The sequence below is a fragment of the Hyalella azteca genome, unplaced genomic scaffold (genome assembly GCF_000764305.2).
Source record: "Hyalella azteca isolate HAZT.00-mixed unplaced genomic scaffold, Hazt_2.0.2 contig10669, whole genome shotgun sequence".
Taxonomy (NCBI): domain Eukaryota; kingdom Metazoa; phylum Arthropoda; class Malacostraca; order Amphipoda; family Hyalellidae; genus Hyalella; species Hyalella azteca.
Genome location: NW_025940698.1, coordinates 5,156 through 21,497, shown reverse-complemented (window position 1 = coordinate 21,497; position 16,342 = coordinate 5,156). Strand labels below are relative to the sequence as shown.

The 16,342-nt window shown below is 42.8% G+C and overlaps 1 protein-coding gene across 2 annotated transcripts; it reads right to left on the bottom strand.

The window, feature by feature from the left end:
• Positions 1 to 265: 265 nt before the first annotated feature.
• Positions 266 to 12,745, bottom strand: LOC108666015 (NFU1 iron-sulfur cluster scaffold homolog, mitochondrial). Of its 2 annotated transcripts, XM_018152820.2 has the most exons (8): positions 12,624 to 12,745; positions 3,548 to 3,614; positions 3,046 to 3,238; positions 2,712 to 2,843; positions 2,312 to 2,432; positions 1,622 to 1,758; positions 1,119 to 1,205; positions 266 to 941 (listed from the first exon to the last, which is right to left on the bottom strand). In XM_018152820.2, the coding sequence occupies exons 2-8, from the start codon at positions 3,589 to 3,591 to the stop codon at positions 840 to 842; spliced, it is 816 nt and encodes a 271-aa protein (XP_018008309.1). In that variant the 5' UTR covers positions 3,592 to 3,614; positions 12,624 to 12,745; the 3' UTR covers positions 266 to 839. The 2 variants fall into 2 exon arrangements, with proteins under 2 accessions (XP_018008309.1, XP_018008310.1); XM_018152821.2 differs by lacking the exon at positions 3,548 to 3,614.
• Positions 12,746 to 16,342: the final 3,597 nt, after the last annotated feature.

Here is a 16,342-nt window from a genome sequence, read left to right as displayed (position 1 = left end):
TTATTACAGCGGAGAGGCAAAGGCAGATGAAAGGACCTTCACGGTAGAGGCGCAGGCCGATGTAGGAAATTTTGTGTCAAAGAGGCGCAGGCCGACAGAGTGCCTTCACGAGCGAAAGGTGCTGGCCGACGAAGGGGCTTTCGCGGCCTTAGCGTGGTGGAGATCAAGGTCTTATTTTTCTTCAACTGAATGATAAGCTAAATAAGTACACATTTTGCCAGAATCTAACTTCACTGAATCATTCGCAAGAGAAGGAAGGAATAAGAAAACACGGGTTAAATATATTACTAAAAACATTTTAACAATGATTCCTTAGAACGAACTTCAGAGCCAAGACGAACCGCAGCAGAGAGAAACCTCACAATAATAAGTATTTTTGCTATTTACTCTGCGGCTTCCTTTTCAACTCGTCAAATGTACACGGGAAATTGCAATACACGAATACTTACAGAGCTAGAGCTTCCTCATGTCCTCAAAAGCGCATTTGTTGATTTGAGGAATTTTGATTCTCAGTTCACCCACTCTCAATCCACCAATCGATATGGTCACTTATCCCACTCTACCCTCAGCGATCCCATTCTACGCTATTTCACTGCTCATTGTCCCACTCGACGCTGTTCTCCCACTCTACGATCAGTTGGCCCACTCTATGCTCAGTTATCCCACTCTATGCTCAGTTGATCCCCTCTACGCTCAGTTGTCCCACTCCATGTCTTCTTGCGGTTCACCAGCTTGTAGGCGACAAATCCATGCAGAATCACAGCGCGATTACCCCAATAAAGTTCTATTTAATACGCACGTAATAAAATAAAAGAATTTATATGACTACAGAGAAAAGCTCACTCTTTGCCCGGGTGTGGCTCAACAGTCTTAACAAATTTTTCAAATTCCTCTTGGGCAAGCAAATCTTCTTGGTCCTTGACTTCTTCCACTGCCAACACCTGTAAAACACAACCAGAAAAAAAAACCGCGTCACCGAGCTGCAGTTATTTTGGTAAAGAAAAAACTTTGGCACCTTAAGGCTGGAGGATATCACAGATTCTATCCCATTTTGAGCAAATTTGGACGAAATTCAGCGCAATTTTACTTCTTATGCAGGAAATGTTCTTACAACAAACCTCGGGTATGTAAAACTGCATCATATTCTGAACTCCATTCTTGAGCGTGACGACAGAAGAAGGACAATTGGTGCATGAGCCCATCATCTGGAAAATCAACAATGAAACCAAATAAAAATAATTGATTTTAATTACTCAAAACTACTAATAGACCAAAAAATCGTAATGCCTACAAAGTTCATCTTCATGCAGCAGCACACAAAGGTACAAATTATTTGCTCGGCAAGATCGTGTCATTAGGTTCAGCATCAACCCGCATGCTGTGATGTCAGCCTCACCTTGGGAGCTTATCAAAATCAAATAGACACAATAAAACAGCAATAGACACGCGACACGCACCCTCAGGTAAACTATGCCGTCTCTGAAGTCTAACATAATCATAATAGACACAATAAAACAGCAATAGACACGCGACACGCACCCTCAGGTAAACTATGCCGTCTCTGAAGCCTAACATAATCACAATAGACACAATAAAACAGCAATAGACACGCGACACGCACCCTCAGGTAAACTATGCCGTCCCTGAAGCCCCTGTAGAGGATGTCGCCGCCGTCCTCCTGCACCGTGGGGCGGATGCGGGTGTCCAGCAGCTCCTGTATCATGGCTACGGTCTCTTCGTCAGCGTCGCTGCTGCCGCCTCAACATACATAATAATTACATTTGACATTGAATTAATATTACTGAGAGAATGAGAGTCCATACCATGCAACTGATGAATTGATACCATAAATTTATACTTCTTTTCACAGGGAATAACTCATAAAAAGCGAGGGCAATTCATGGTAGCCCTCATAAAAAGCGAGGGCAATTAATGGTAGTCCTCATAAAAAGCGAGGGCAATTCATGATTAAGGGGAATTCATCCTCATAAAAAGAGAGTTATTCATGGTAGCTATCATAAAAGGAAAGAGGAGCCTCATTAATTGAGAGTCGGAGTCCAAATCACATATCAGAATCCTATGATATGTATACTAAAACAGGAGCTTCAAATCTGAACTAATTTAAAAATTAGGCAATGATATTATGTCTAAGAATAGATAATATTTATAAGGAAGGAAAAGTATATAAATAATTTCTAAGAATCCAAATATAAGACATACTACTATTTAAAATCTAGTTCAAATAAAAGTAATGTTTCCATTATGTTCTGTTCAATGAAGCCTGCCACTTAAGCACGCACAAGCTACTAACTGTGTTCTGCCCCTCCAGTAGAGCCCTCGTGCACTACAGGCAGACCAGAAGCAAAAAAGTCCATTATTACAGCGAACGCCTCTGCCTTGATGGTGCGCCAGTCTGCATCTTCATCATCTGCCTGCATCACCAACAATGAGTCATTGATTTAGGGGTTGTTGAGTTGTCAGGATAAAGTATACAACCGCAAAACTATGTGACAATTACAAAACTCTGCAACAAAACCTTGGTGTATTCAACCAATACATTCATGAATGATGAGCAAAGTTGGAATAGATCTTAGAAATCCTACTGGAACACTAACTAGGTACCGTACTTACGAATATGGTGGAAAACATAGCTATCAATGAGAGTAAAAAGAAACTTGGTGGAGAATAAGAAGAGATCCAAGGCGACCAACCTTGGTCAATGTGATAAAATCCTGTGCAAAGAATACACCTCGCACTCCTGGTATCCTGAAGAGCAGCTTGGCAAGGGGAGACTGTTTTGCACTCTCGGAGTTGGCGAAGTCTGCAGTCCCGCTCTCCAAAACCTGGACAGTGGTAGATTTTTCATCATTATTTCATGAAAGAAATGAAGCATCTCCTACCTTTGAAAATGTACTAGTGGCTTCAGGCATGTTGTTTGGCTTACCAGCCAAAGCATTGAGGAAACTACCTATTCAAAAGATGTCCCACTTTCATAACTAACTCAATGCTATATTATTATTACTAGATGATAATGTTCAAGCTCACCTGCACTCCTGGGATGAACTTGAGGGAGTTGGGGTTGGGTGTGTCGTGCACTTGGATGAACATGCTACGCACAGATTGATGGACCAGACTGCGAGGTTGCACCAGCCTGCAGCCATCATTTGTGTAGGTTGGTGGCACCATTGTGGCAAGTTGGCGTCCTCTTTGGCATGCCAGAGGTGTGCTCATGCAGCTCCTGAGTTGGAAAACACAATACAATTATCTTCAATGAAGATTGGCAGCACCATTGGGCAAAGATGGCATCCTCTTTGGTATGCTTGAGGCATGCTTACACAGAACATGATAAATCTTGATATTTTCTATAAATTATACACTTATATATATGCTGATAACACATTATAATTGTATCATAAACCTGAATTTAGTGCATAACATTATTTATAAGAGAATAGAGAAGATAATATTGCCAAATCGTATTATTCTAACAGATATATCAGCATCTAACCTTTGCCAAGGGAAGCCTTGCAACTCAGTTGGAACTTACCTCATGCTCATAGAATACATTCTAGTTATCTTTCTATAAGCCATTATTTTTAAATTCCAAGTAATTTCTGCACACAAAAAAGTAATAGTTATTAAGGAAAATTATTGATTGTGCAAGATTGTGTGCAATAATTTATCATAGCTCTGAATGATATGATCTGACAAAAGAACAAATTCAATCAGAAGAGCAACTCCTCAGTTATGATGGGGTTCAATTACCTTGACATTGCTACCAGAATTGCCACATGCCTTGTGACCAATGACTTAGGTCTAAAGTCAATTAGGTACCTAGATCTATGTAGCAAGTTACATTATTCTCTCAGTGTAATGATGCTTATGCATGGCAGCATGGGGCTAGTATTAGCCAAGAGTATTCAGCTATTCGCACACCATATATTGTGTGATGATATATTCTTCAGATGCAAGTAGCTGATGCACTTGTGTCTGAAGCGGTTCAGGTTGCAAATTTGCTGTATTGGCAGTATGGCTGCAGCCGCCATAGTGTGCAGTCTGTGCACATTTGTGCCACTCTGTATCCTGCTTGGGGCTGCATGGCAAATGTTTCAAATGATATAAACTGCATTGTCCCAAGGACAACGTTTCTAAGAACATCAAGAGGTTTTCATATATCAAACTGTTCTTATAGATATTCCAAAGATATGATCTGCTGTAGAAGGTGCGTCACAATGAATATTACCTACAAAAAAAAAAAATAATGTAGAAAGTAGTATTTTGAAACTTAAATGCAACCTTATAAGGTCTCTTGCCCACACTCTATGGCCTATGCTGATCTACAAAACTTTTCATCTCTTCAGCAAGAGTGGCAACCAAGCCACCAACTGCTTCCTCAAACTCATCATTATTTTGCATTCCATATTCCATCACTCACAAGATGATGGCTTCTAACAATGCACTGGCACCTGCAGTTTGTTTACCAAATACTCTCCTAGTCTCCTTGTGTATGAATAGCCACATATTATAGCCAACTGAGAGTGAAAAAATTAGCATCTAATACTAGCCCCACGTATAAACACTATAAGTGTGGGTATTAGTGTGGGCTGTGGTACCTAATAGCCTGATAGGATACTAGGGCCATGATAATGGTGCTGGCATAATTGAGGTTGCATTGCACAAGACAAAGTTTGAAGATAATACCTACTGACTTGAGCAGATGATGAGCACTCTGATTTTAAGCTATACCTACCTTGCTTGCACATGTAAAGTGATATAAAATAAATTTTGTTATTATTGTAATAAATAGATTTGTGATGGTGGTCTGTGACTCAGCTGTCTCAGCATCAGGTAGACTAAGACAGTATTTAGTGGTAGCTGCTGGGCTGTGCTACAGGCATCACTTACATTAATGACATCATCACTGACATGACATGCATCACTTCCCAGAATGAACTGCCAGAACTGGGATGATGTGTCAGTTAGTCAGGTAAAATGTTCCTTTTAGAAATAACTTTAGCAAATTTTGTAGACTAAGTATCAGGTAAACTAAGACAGTTTTCAGTGGTGGCTGCTGGGCTGTAACCTGCTGTGTTACAGGCACAGCTACTAAGTACTAACATCACTGGCATGCATCAACATTTCCCAGAATGAACTGTCGGAACTGGGATGATGCATCAGATAGTCAGGAAAAATGTTCCTTATATAAATAACTTTAGCAAATTTTGTATCATGGCAGTTAGCTGATTAAGTATAGACTATGACATAAATCAGTAATTAAATTGGTAATATTTGCAACTACATTATTGATGAACTAATCCATAGAAATTTTGGTATTTCTTGGGTATTTGTTTGGGACATAGCAGTCCCAGGCCACAATGGATCGCCACCTCTAGTAATCCTTCACTTACGCTCACTTAAACTCACTTACGCTTCTTTACTTCCGATCGAGCTAATCGTTTTGTTACTCGTTGCCTTTTAAATTGAAAATTATTTTGCCAAAGCAACTAGAAATCTAAATCCAGTAAAAAAACTGGGCCGCCTAAACTGGGCCGTTTTCACCCGTGATTCATCCCAGGGGGCTTTCTCATACACCATCATACAGCTTGCTTAAAGGTTGTGTGAATTCGCTCATAATCCATTTGAATCCGTTATTGAAGCGTTCTTTACTCATCAGCTCATTACGATATTGCGTGGACAGACTGTCGGCGACATAATTTTCTGGAATTGAGAGTAGGGACTGCGTGTCAAATTATTATAGGTGAGCTGTGAACTATCCAGTCACTATTTGAAACAATTTTTACAATAGCCATAATTTATATTACTGTTTTCAGTTCTGGTTATGCCTGACTATGCTGGCTTACGTTCAATGAGTTATTTCTGGTTGTTGTTGTTGTTTCTTGTGCCAAACGTCACGCTCGCATGGGTGGAGGCTCTGATGGTGGTCAGAGGGGTGGCACCGGAAGAGGAGGGAGATGGGCAAAAGCAGGGAGGGTGGCCAAGAACGTCGACGCCTCCACGGGGTTGTCCCACAATGATGAGACACTGAGGGACGTGGGGAAGGCGGGGCAGGCAAAGAGGTGCTGGACGGATTGGAGGGGATCCCCACACTCCGGGCAAGCGGCGCTAAGGGAGCGACCGACCCTGTGGGTGTAGGACGCAAGGGAGCTGCAGTATCCAGAGCGTAGCTGGGATGGCGCTGAGCGGTAAGGACGAGGGAGCGAGGCCTCTTCTACTGCAATCGGTGGTGGCGGGGTTGAGAGGACCGCGTTGTTACCTGCCGTCGCCGCAACACGGGTGGCTATCTCCCTACGGAGGGAGTGTTTTGCCTCTCCATAGGCACCGTCAGGCATCCTGCCGCCGGCCAGGAAAGGCGCCACAAGGTGGCCAAATCTTGTCTTGATTGAGGCTTTCATGGGGCGGTCTCCGGGGGGAGCAGAGACGATGTTGAAAGAAGCATGAGCAGGCTGGAGGGCGCTGGCGAGAAATTGCGCACAGGCCAGGTCCAAGTGGGCGGACAGGGGTAGGACGCCGGTCTCATGGTGGAGATGGGCGATTGGGGCCATCTTGAGGCAGCCAGTGGCTAGTCTCAAGGCTGAGTTTTGAATGATCTGGAGACTTGCGATTGCAGTTTGTGAGGCAACTGGGTACCAAATGGGGGCAGCATAATTTAAGATTGGGCGAATAATTGTTCGATATGTGGCAATGATGTCTTCCTTGGAGAAGCCCCAGTTGGTGCCGGCCAGGGTTTTTAAGATGCGTAAAGAGCCTGTGGCTTTGGTGGCTATGGCTCTGACATGAGGAGAGAACGTAAAATGGGTGTCCCAAGTGACCCCTAAGATTTTGGGGGTTTTGTCCAAGGGGATGATGCCATTGCAGATTGTTGCAGAGGGGTGGAGACGGGATTGGTGAGTGTCGGGGGTGAAAAGCGTGACTGAGGATTTCCCAGGAGCCACGGCCAGTTTCTTGGCGGTCGACCAGTCTGAGATGCCCCGGAGGAGCTCAGAGAGATCAGCCTCCGCAGCGTCGAGCCTCGGGGACGACACAAAAATAGTAAGGTCATCTGCATATGAGGCAATGTTAGAGGTCGGAACAGGTATGTTCGAGATAAAGTAGTTAAATAGGGCTGGTGAGATGACCGACCCTTGGGGTACTCCAGAATGGATTGTTCTGAAGGGGGACCTTGTTCTCAGGTAGAGGCAGGAAGCCATCCTGCCTCTAAGGTAACAAGCCAGCGGACCAGATTATGATGTAGGTCTGAGGCCGCGATCATGCTGAAGAGGAGAGGGTGGTCGACACTATCAAAAGCTTTCGATAGGTTGACCGCAGCTGCCACTGTACGTGCTGGGGGACGGCATGAGTTGAAACCCGTCGCAATCTGGTGCGCGAGCGGGAGGAGGGCGGTGACTGTCGAGTGCCCTGGTTTAAAGCCATGTTGCGAGGAAACCGTGACGAGCGAATCAGAGATGTATGGGAGTAGAAGGCGTTCCAGGATCTTGACCGCTGGACAAAGGAGGGAGATGGGGCGGTATGAGGCGCCCAGGTTACCAGGTTTACCTGGTTTTAGTAACGAGATGATTATTGAGTTTTTCCATATAGATGAAATGGAGGCCATGGCGACAGATATTAAAGATGTGGGTGAGGAACTGGAGGCCACGTGAGCCAAGATGTTTGAGGTGGAGAACCGTAAGGCCATCTGGGCCCCGAGCTGAAGAATTGTTAGCGGCTCTGATGGCGAGTTTCACCATGTTAGGGGTGAAAGGGGCAAAGTCCCTCTCCAGGGGATGCTCAGCCCAAATTCAACGCATAAGGCGGCGGGTCGATGGGTTTTGGGAGTGCGGAGCAATGGAGGTGAATAGTTTGCAAAAGGCGGTGGAGATCTTGCGCTGCGACGAGAGGGGGGTCTGGCCAAATTGGATTGGCTGGTTGGGTGGAGGGTGGCAAAGTTTCCCGGATAGTGAACGGAGGAGGTTCCAGCGTTTTGACTGGTGAGTTCGCCTGTTGCACGAGGCAAGATGTGTCCGCCAGGTATTCCTGGCATAGGCTTGTATTGAAGTGGAGATTTCTAGGTTGGAGATCGGGGAGCCGGGGATCGTTAGGGTTGTGCGCCCTGATGTCATCCCGTTGCTCCATGAGCAACCGGGTGCCAGGGCTGACTGTAGGGGAAAACTCCTTTCAGAATCCCGCAGGGATGTGCTGCTTGGCAGCAGTTGTCAGGACGCCCCTGAGGGTCGACTCACCTCCGCACGAGGTGTGGGGAGGGACTGCCTCGAGTGCTGCTTCAACTGCTGCCGTGTAGGCATGCCAGTCCGCTTTCTTAAAGTTAGTATAAGAGCGGGCAGACCAGAGAGCCGGGGACTCTACGGCGGGAGGTAGATGGAGCAGGATGGGCAAATGGTCGGAATTTAGGGCAACTTGAGGAGCCCATGAGGTGCTGAGTAGCAGCTGCCCGGTGATGATGGCGAGGTCCGGTGAGGAGGGAGGGCCGTGGGAGGGGAGGCAGGTCGGCGAATCCTCGTTGAGGAAAGCTAAGTCCCTCTCGTTGCTGCTATTTCTGGTCACCATATATAAGTATGTCACCAGTTATTTCTGGTGACATACTTCGCTTATGGTCATTACGGGTGAAGTCTTTGCAATGCGCCCGCGCTATGGGTGCGGGTGGAAAGGCTAAAAATATGGGTGAAATTGTCTCACATGCACGGGTGAAATTGCCTCACGAGCACGGGTGAAATTGTCCCACATGCACGGGTGAAATTGTCCCATGTGCAAGAGTGAAATTGTCCCATGTGCATGGGTGAAATTGTCCCACATGCACGGGTGATTTTTGCTTGCCCACGGGTGGTTTTTGCATACTTGTTTGACTGATGCATACTGATGACTGATGCTTTTTTATTAAATTGAAACTCGTATGAATATCGAAGCTGCAATTGCGGTGTTGATATTAATTTTAAATAGATATATTTTCTCTTGTATACTCCATATACTCAAAAATATCTTAGACATCTTAGCAATGATGCGTAATATTTCTGTGAGAATTATTTTAAAGTGAAATTTCATAATTAATATCTCAAATAAAGTCTTTCCACTGAATATGCTTGAATCTAATCGTATAAGATGCTGCTGGGTAGATGGTAATTTATTGACCAAAACCTGACAAGAAATGGAATACGGTGCAGTAAATGACTTTATTTAAGCCACAATAACTTTAAAATTCACTATACCATCAAAGTCCTGAGATCATCAAAGAGACTAATTACACATTACACTGAATGATCTTTCATCATTGATCTTTCAACATTCATCATGACATGTGGAACAGCCTCCCTGATAGCATCGTTGATTCTCCAAGTATGAACATCTTCAAAAACAGAGAAGAAACTATGCAGGAGCATATGTTCAGTCTTAAAATGCCTAGCAAATTACGGACCAGGCAATAAGTCCAGACGAAGCAATGCAGGAGCATATATGTTCAGTCTTAAAATGCCTAGCAAATTACGAACCAGGAAATAAGTCCAGCAGCTATCTCAATCAATTGTCAGTTATGGAAAGATCCGGTTCCAAAGACCGGATCCCTTGTGAATCAAGTCACGAAAAATTTAAGAATCGGCAACAGGCCATGGGCCTATTTCTTCAATACCGACACTTCTATTCTATTACATTGAATGAACTTTCATCGTTATACTGTATGGGCCTTTCTTTACTTGAGTTTTGAGGTCCCTACAGTACCCAGTGATACTCTTCTTTAAAAATATCTTGAGGAGTATTTATATTCATTTAGCTTGATAAGTCATCAAAATGGCCATCACGCTCAAGGATGATCAGTCCCGGCAGGCCTTAATTGCCGCTCCTTTTGTCCGTCTTAATCAAGACAGCTTAGGCAGGATTATGGGCTTATAAATACATATTAGTGAGCAATAAATGCGGACTAGGTTTCAATGCCTTGAGATTCGCATGCCTGTGCGTAAAGATAGTTTGATATAACTCATAAGCACGCCTAGGCACTTTTAGTCATGCTCTGCAGTCAAATGTCAACAAAGAAACTGAAGCTTTTTGTCATCCACAGACTCCCATGAATGGGTGTTAAAGAGAGGACTGATCCTTGGGGTGGTACAAGACTCCTGCGTTTGGTTTTTTTTCCGAGACGAGACAACAGGCTGTCCCGGTTTGCAACAAAAACCGGGACAATTTTCAGCCCTCCGTAGGAATTCCGGGACGATACCGAGACGAGACAAGACATCCCGGTTAAAATAGGTGCCTTAACATTTCCCGGAATTTATAGCCATTTTAACGAGACATAATGAGACGAATCAATTATTGATGTGGTGTAAACTTTGGCTTACCATCATACATTTACACAGAGCTGGGCAGCGCTACTTTGAAATGTAGCGGCCGCTACCGCTACATGCTCTAAATGTAGCGGGCACTACCGCTACCACTACAATTGCGTAAATGTAGTGCCGCCACCGCTACCGAGAATGTAGCGGCCACTACATGTAGTGCGCTACTGCCCATCTCTGGTAACAACCAACATGTTGACACTAGTAACAGGCTGAGGTTGACAACATTACACCAAATCTTTCATACAGTTTTATTCTGTAATTTATATTATGTATGTATATTAAGTAAAATCTAAAGGCTTTATCTATAAATGTAGCGGTAGCGCTGTAGGAGCAAAACCTCATAACGCTACTTAAATATGTAGTGGGCGCAACCACTACAATTGCTTAAATGTAGCGCCGCTACCACTACCACTACTGAAAATGTGGCGGTCGCAATATGTAGCACGCTACTGCCCACCTCTGCATTTATATAATAACTTGAGACATATAATTTTACCATTCTGATTGGAGCTTGGCAATTGAAATTATTTTTGCTACGAATACATGTTGTGGTTTAATATGGTACTTAATCTTGACAGGCAAATAAAAATGGAAAAACGCAATTTTTTCAAAAATTATACGGTATTCTATGATGGTTTGGAGGAGGCCATACTAGCTGTAGCTGGTGACATCAGCTGACTGGACAGACTTTGATTTGCCTCAAAGTCTGGGACAGAAGTCTTGTCTCGGTTCATACGTTTATTCCGGGACAAATTTTACCCTCTGTCCCATTATTTTTTTCCCAGAATTTTCTCGTCTCGTTTCATCTGTCCCGGTTCATTTCAAGAAAATTATTTCGAGACGCAGGAGTCTATGGGGTACTACGTTCGGTATGTTTTTTGTATGTGATGATTTGCCATTGTAGTGAACGAATGACTGTCTGCCTGTTAAAAAGTTGGCAAGCCAACGTTTGGTGTTGTTATGCAGTGTTGTTTTATAGATTTTGTCAGTAAGTGGGAAGCATGGGATGGCATCAAATGCTTTGCTAATGTTTGATTGTAATCAGAAGTGTGCGATGTGCAGGGTGCTTGGAGTTAATGCCATCTTGTATACGTTGTGTGAGGTTGGTGAGGAGTGTGGTGGTGGAGTGATGGGTTCTGTAACAGTGTTGTGTGGGTGAGAGGGGAATGTGAGGCATGGTTATGGAGAGTATGAGGCGCTCTACAACTTTGAATGGTGTGCAGAGGAGCATAATTGGCCTGTAGGCTGCCTCGGTGAGGGGTTTGTTTGGTTTCAGGAGAGTTATGATTTTGCCAGTTTTCCAGATCGATGGTATGATGCAGTTGGCAAATGAAAAGTTGGCAATATTTGTGAGAGTGATGATACCATGCAGGCCAAGGTGTTTCAGATGAATGTTTGAGATGTTGTCAGGCCCCATATCTGAAGAATTTTTTAGCTGTTTTATGACAAGTGAGGTGTCTGAAGCTGTGGCTAGGATGTAGTTATTCACTAGTGGAAATTTTTGTTTGCGCCTGTAAATTTGTCTGTCTGCCCTATGCTTGGGTAGATGACTGATGCTGTTGCCAGCGCTATGGAATGCTTATATCGGGTTCTTTAGTCTCTAACAACAATTTAGGCGAATGAAAGTTTTCTTCTGGATATGGATGTATTGTCATTTGTCAAAGTACGGGGCAGCGATTACAGATGTAGTTGTGAATGGAATGAAATGTAACCAGACATTGGGAGCATGAGTGAGGTATTTGAGCTGTAAAAGATAAAACATATAATCAATAAGGGTAAAATCAAATAAAAGAACCTCACTCACAGCAGTTAATCAAAACCAAAACCCTTAGCATTGACAAAACAATCAAGCAGCAAGCAGTAAGTTCAACTTAGTTTGAATAAATTGATAATATGAGCAGGCACGAGTAATGCAAGAGAGAATGCATGGGAGATTAATGTGAACAAAGTAAACGGGCACAATTGCAACTGTGGTAATAACAGCAACTTATTGGGTGAAACACATAAGTAAATTTAAACCAGTTTGGTATTCACATAATAAAATAGCAAGCATTGAAATTAGAAGATTGAAATAGTAAAGCAATTGAAGTAAAATCATATGAACAACTCACTATTGTGCAATTAACATTCTTTAGATTAAAAGCAAGCATTGCCAGAAAGTGGATAAATATATGTGCAAAGTATAAACACAAGCAAGAATGAAGTAAATCAATTATTAAGCTGAATGAACACTAACATACCTGGTTTTAAAAGCTTTATAAAATATGGATTCTAACAAGCACTCACCAAGGCAATTGCAGTAGTCAGAGCATTGGACATCAATCTGCCTGCTTCTATTAGAACTTTACAATGACACTGATCAAGCACATGCATGAATAATATAATTATTGGAATTTTTCCCCGTTCCTGAAAAAAATAAGGAGAAATTTTTGGTATTGAATTAGAACATATACATTGAGTGAATAAATGAATAACAGATTTGGTTTGCGATGAAAAATACTGAAATAACCACCCAGCTACAATGCTAGCATAATAATTTATCAATATGTTGGACTGTTGCTTGCGGGAGGGGATGGTATCCAAGGAGGTAATTGCCGAGTGAGATGGAGTGAGGCCACTGTTGGAGTTAGTGTCCAGCCCTGACAACTACGAGCCTCACGAGTTTGCCTCACTAACTCGTGAGGCTCGTAGTCGTCAGGGCTGGACAGCGTCAGCTCAACCTTCACGCACCCGCCGCCACCGCCATAAGCGCCCTCCATGGCGTCCCCCTCAGGGCTGTGGCCTCCATGTCCACCCTCACTTCATCAGGCTTAGCGTGACCTTGTGATAAGTTTAGGACATCGTAGTCCACGGTCACGCTGATGCGCTGCCTTTGTTGTCCTCCGTCTCCAAGTCGTCGTCGGATGTAACGTTGGACATGTTCCGTCTATTTGCCCTCCTTTGGGCCAGCTGATGCAAGATGCTGTTGCTTGTCACTCTGAGGGTGGTTTCCCATTACTGGACAATCCAGGATCTTTCTCAACCACTTGTCCACTCTCTTGAATGTTGCAAGGGTGAACTCCCCTCCTCTCAGCGTTTTTGGCAAGGCATTAAAGAGCCTCGGTCCTACCACAGACAGTGATCCCTCACGAAGAGTCTGTACTCTGGCCACGGCTTGGTTATTAAATGGGGGAATCCTGCACAGTCTCCCCCTTCTTTTGTTGTAATATGTCATTATTTTGGAGGTCTCACTCTCAAAGTTGGGAGCCAGTCCGTTTATCAGCTTCCTAGTGTACAGTATGATATACCTTTCCCTTCTTCTCTCCAGCAAGTACAGTTCCAGGTGTTACAGCCTTCCCCAGTAGTTCAGGTTCAGCTCCCTCATGCCACAGATCCTGTACGTGAAGGTCCACTGCACTGCCTCCAGTTTTTGCACCGCACCCGCCTTGAGTGGCGATCAAAGTTGGCAGCAATACTCAAGATTGGGGAGCACAAGGGCTCTGAATCATTGGTGCTGCTTCTCTCACAACATTGCAGTGACTGCAGCAGCATGGCAACCTGCGGGCAACCACAACGTAACTGTACCTGTATTGTACCTGTGATTAGACTGAAGAATAGGTATATTGTTATTGGTGATTGATGAAACTATGCTTGACATAGACTTGATATAGCTATAAGTGGTTATGAGAGTGTATATTTCTATATTTATTACGTTCAACTGTATGTTTCAAAGCCTATGGTATTATCATCAATCGCAGGAAAGGAATGTTTTTTCGATCTCAGCTACTTGATCTCAACAAAGTAGTTTTTTTGGTAACAATCTGATAACATAACTCCTCTCGATAGAGACTTTAATTAAATGGTTCGAAATGTCAGGCTGGTAATTAATTTCCTAATCTTCCGAGTGGCCTACAAAAGGACACGTGACTAGGTTCTCCTACTGAATCAATGACGAATTGACAAAGGGCAATTGAAAACACATGTATTGTCTCAACACTCGTTCTATTGTGAAATTTCTATCCTAAGACAGAGCACTTAATTACAGGGCTGTAAAGGTGCTAATGATGACGACGCAGATCAACTAATAATGAGACAATTCTCCAACTCATCTAGAACACCACCTAGCTTAAATTCTGAACAAGTACATCACCCGAGTTGTCGAGGAAAGCAATCCACAGGGCGTCTTACTGTGAAGCATCGTTTACAACTCACCCCAACCGTGAACTCCCTTCACCCTCACCACCGTAGTTAGCTCACATACATGCAATGCATAAAGAAATAAAGATAATTAAAATAGAGAAATTAAAGTTTAGTGTCACACTGTTCATGATTACTGGTGATTAAGAAACAAAAATTAGAATTACATTGCTTCACCAGCCATTGCTGCACTTGAATTTTATTCAGTATTAGATTAACTACTTGTGTGATAATCTCCGTTGCGCATCACTGATCGTGCAACCATTCGTGACGAATAAATTGTTGGAAACTAGTCTACAACAAGTTGGAAACTAGTCTACACTAGCAGAGAGATCAATGAACAATCAAAACCAAATACCATAAAATGGGGTGACTTGGACCGGATGGGTAACTTAGACCACTTTTTGTTTTTTTAACAAAAACTCCCACAACTCAAAAACTATTTGACATAGAAAAATTTTGTCAATGGGCATTAAAGGCCTAATACTGAGGCTACATAACTAACATATTTTATGTTTGACAGCCTATTTATGTTTTTTCTTTATGTTTCAGACTTTACAGAGTCTTATATATGGTAATTTTAACTTAATTTCCAAGCCAGTCAATATTACCCCATCAGGGCTGCCATTAGGTAGTCACATTTCCCTCATTATGGGGCAGCGCCCCCCATTTGCAAGCTATGACACTTTCCTCAAGTTTGTCATTTGCATATGTAACTAGGAGAGTTCTACTACAATGCACCAAAACCTGGAGTTATTTGGAGTTATTTAACCAAAAAATAAAATTGATTTTACCACCCGGTCTAAGTTATCCCAAGAGCTGGGGTAACAAAGACCATCACTTTTTTTGAAATTACATAAAGACTATGAGAGGCAGGAGCCAGCAATTTATGGTGAGTGAAGCTAGAGTACAGACCTGTATTTTGCATGTTTCAATTCAAGTTTCATTTAGCTAGTAAAAAAATGGCATCATTTATAAAAAAAGTGGTCTAAGTTACCCCATTTTACGGTATATACCTATATATATATATATATTACTTATAATATAACCATTCATTCTGCTTTTTCCATTTGTGAGTTGCGCTATTCAGGCATTTGCTAAAAATCCCTATCCGAAAAAAATCTTGATAACCTATAGATCACACGGAATTTGAAAGAGAGAAAAAATATATATAATTTTTATTTCATAAAATAACTTAAAACGGCCATTGACGCATGCACTGAAATCACGATGGTGTGCTTAATTTATCTTTCTGCTCATCAAGTATTGGCCTTACGACCTTCCTAACATTTGCTGCGCAGTCCGCCGACCATAAACCGCCCTTAATTTGCTCGCCTCCCTCCCCATCGGCTATTGCCAGCCGCGTTGCAGTGTCTCTAATTTATTTTCTCGCTGTTCCCTCCATGGTCAGTCTAATTGGTCATGCTACACTCTGTGGTTTGGACCTGACAACGCCTGCATATTTTGGACCTTAAACGACACCTGCCTGCATCCTGTCATAGAAATTACAACCACTGCTAAGAATCAAACCTTACTAAAATCTATGCCTACAACAACTATTTCTCAACTACGAGAGAACCAAATTCCTCTAAGTTAGGAGGTTATTTTTACTTCCAAGTCCGAAGTCCCTATCTTATTCTATCGCTCAACAAAAATTTATTTTCTACTATAATTGGAGTCCTTTCTTAATTCTACTTGCATGCCCTTAAATTTATTTCTAATATTAAGTATCAGTAGAACAAAAAAACAACTACCAAAGAAATTAATATACCGTCAACCGGGGCTACTCGGGACAAGCGGGGCTACTCGGGACAGGCCTCCGACACATC

What these genes read in the sequence shown, in the direction of transcription:
- LOC108666015 (XM_018152820.2), bottom strand. Translation starts at nt 3,591, where the DNA reads ATGGCTTATAGAAAGATAACTAGAATGTATTCTATGAGCATGAG. An exon ending in ACGGCATAGTTTACCTGAGG is followed by an intron (nt 1,206 to 1,621) that starts GTGCGTGTCGCG and finishes TTGATTTTCCAG; the next exon opens with ATGATGGGCTCATGCACCAA. An exon ending in TGCAGTTTTACATACCCGAG is followed by an intron (nt 942 to 1,118) that starts GTTTGTTGTAAG and finishes TGTGTTTTACAG; the next exon opens with GTGTTGGCAGTGGAAGAAGT.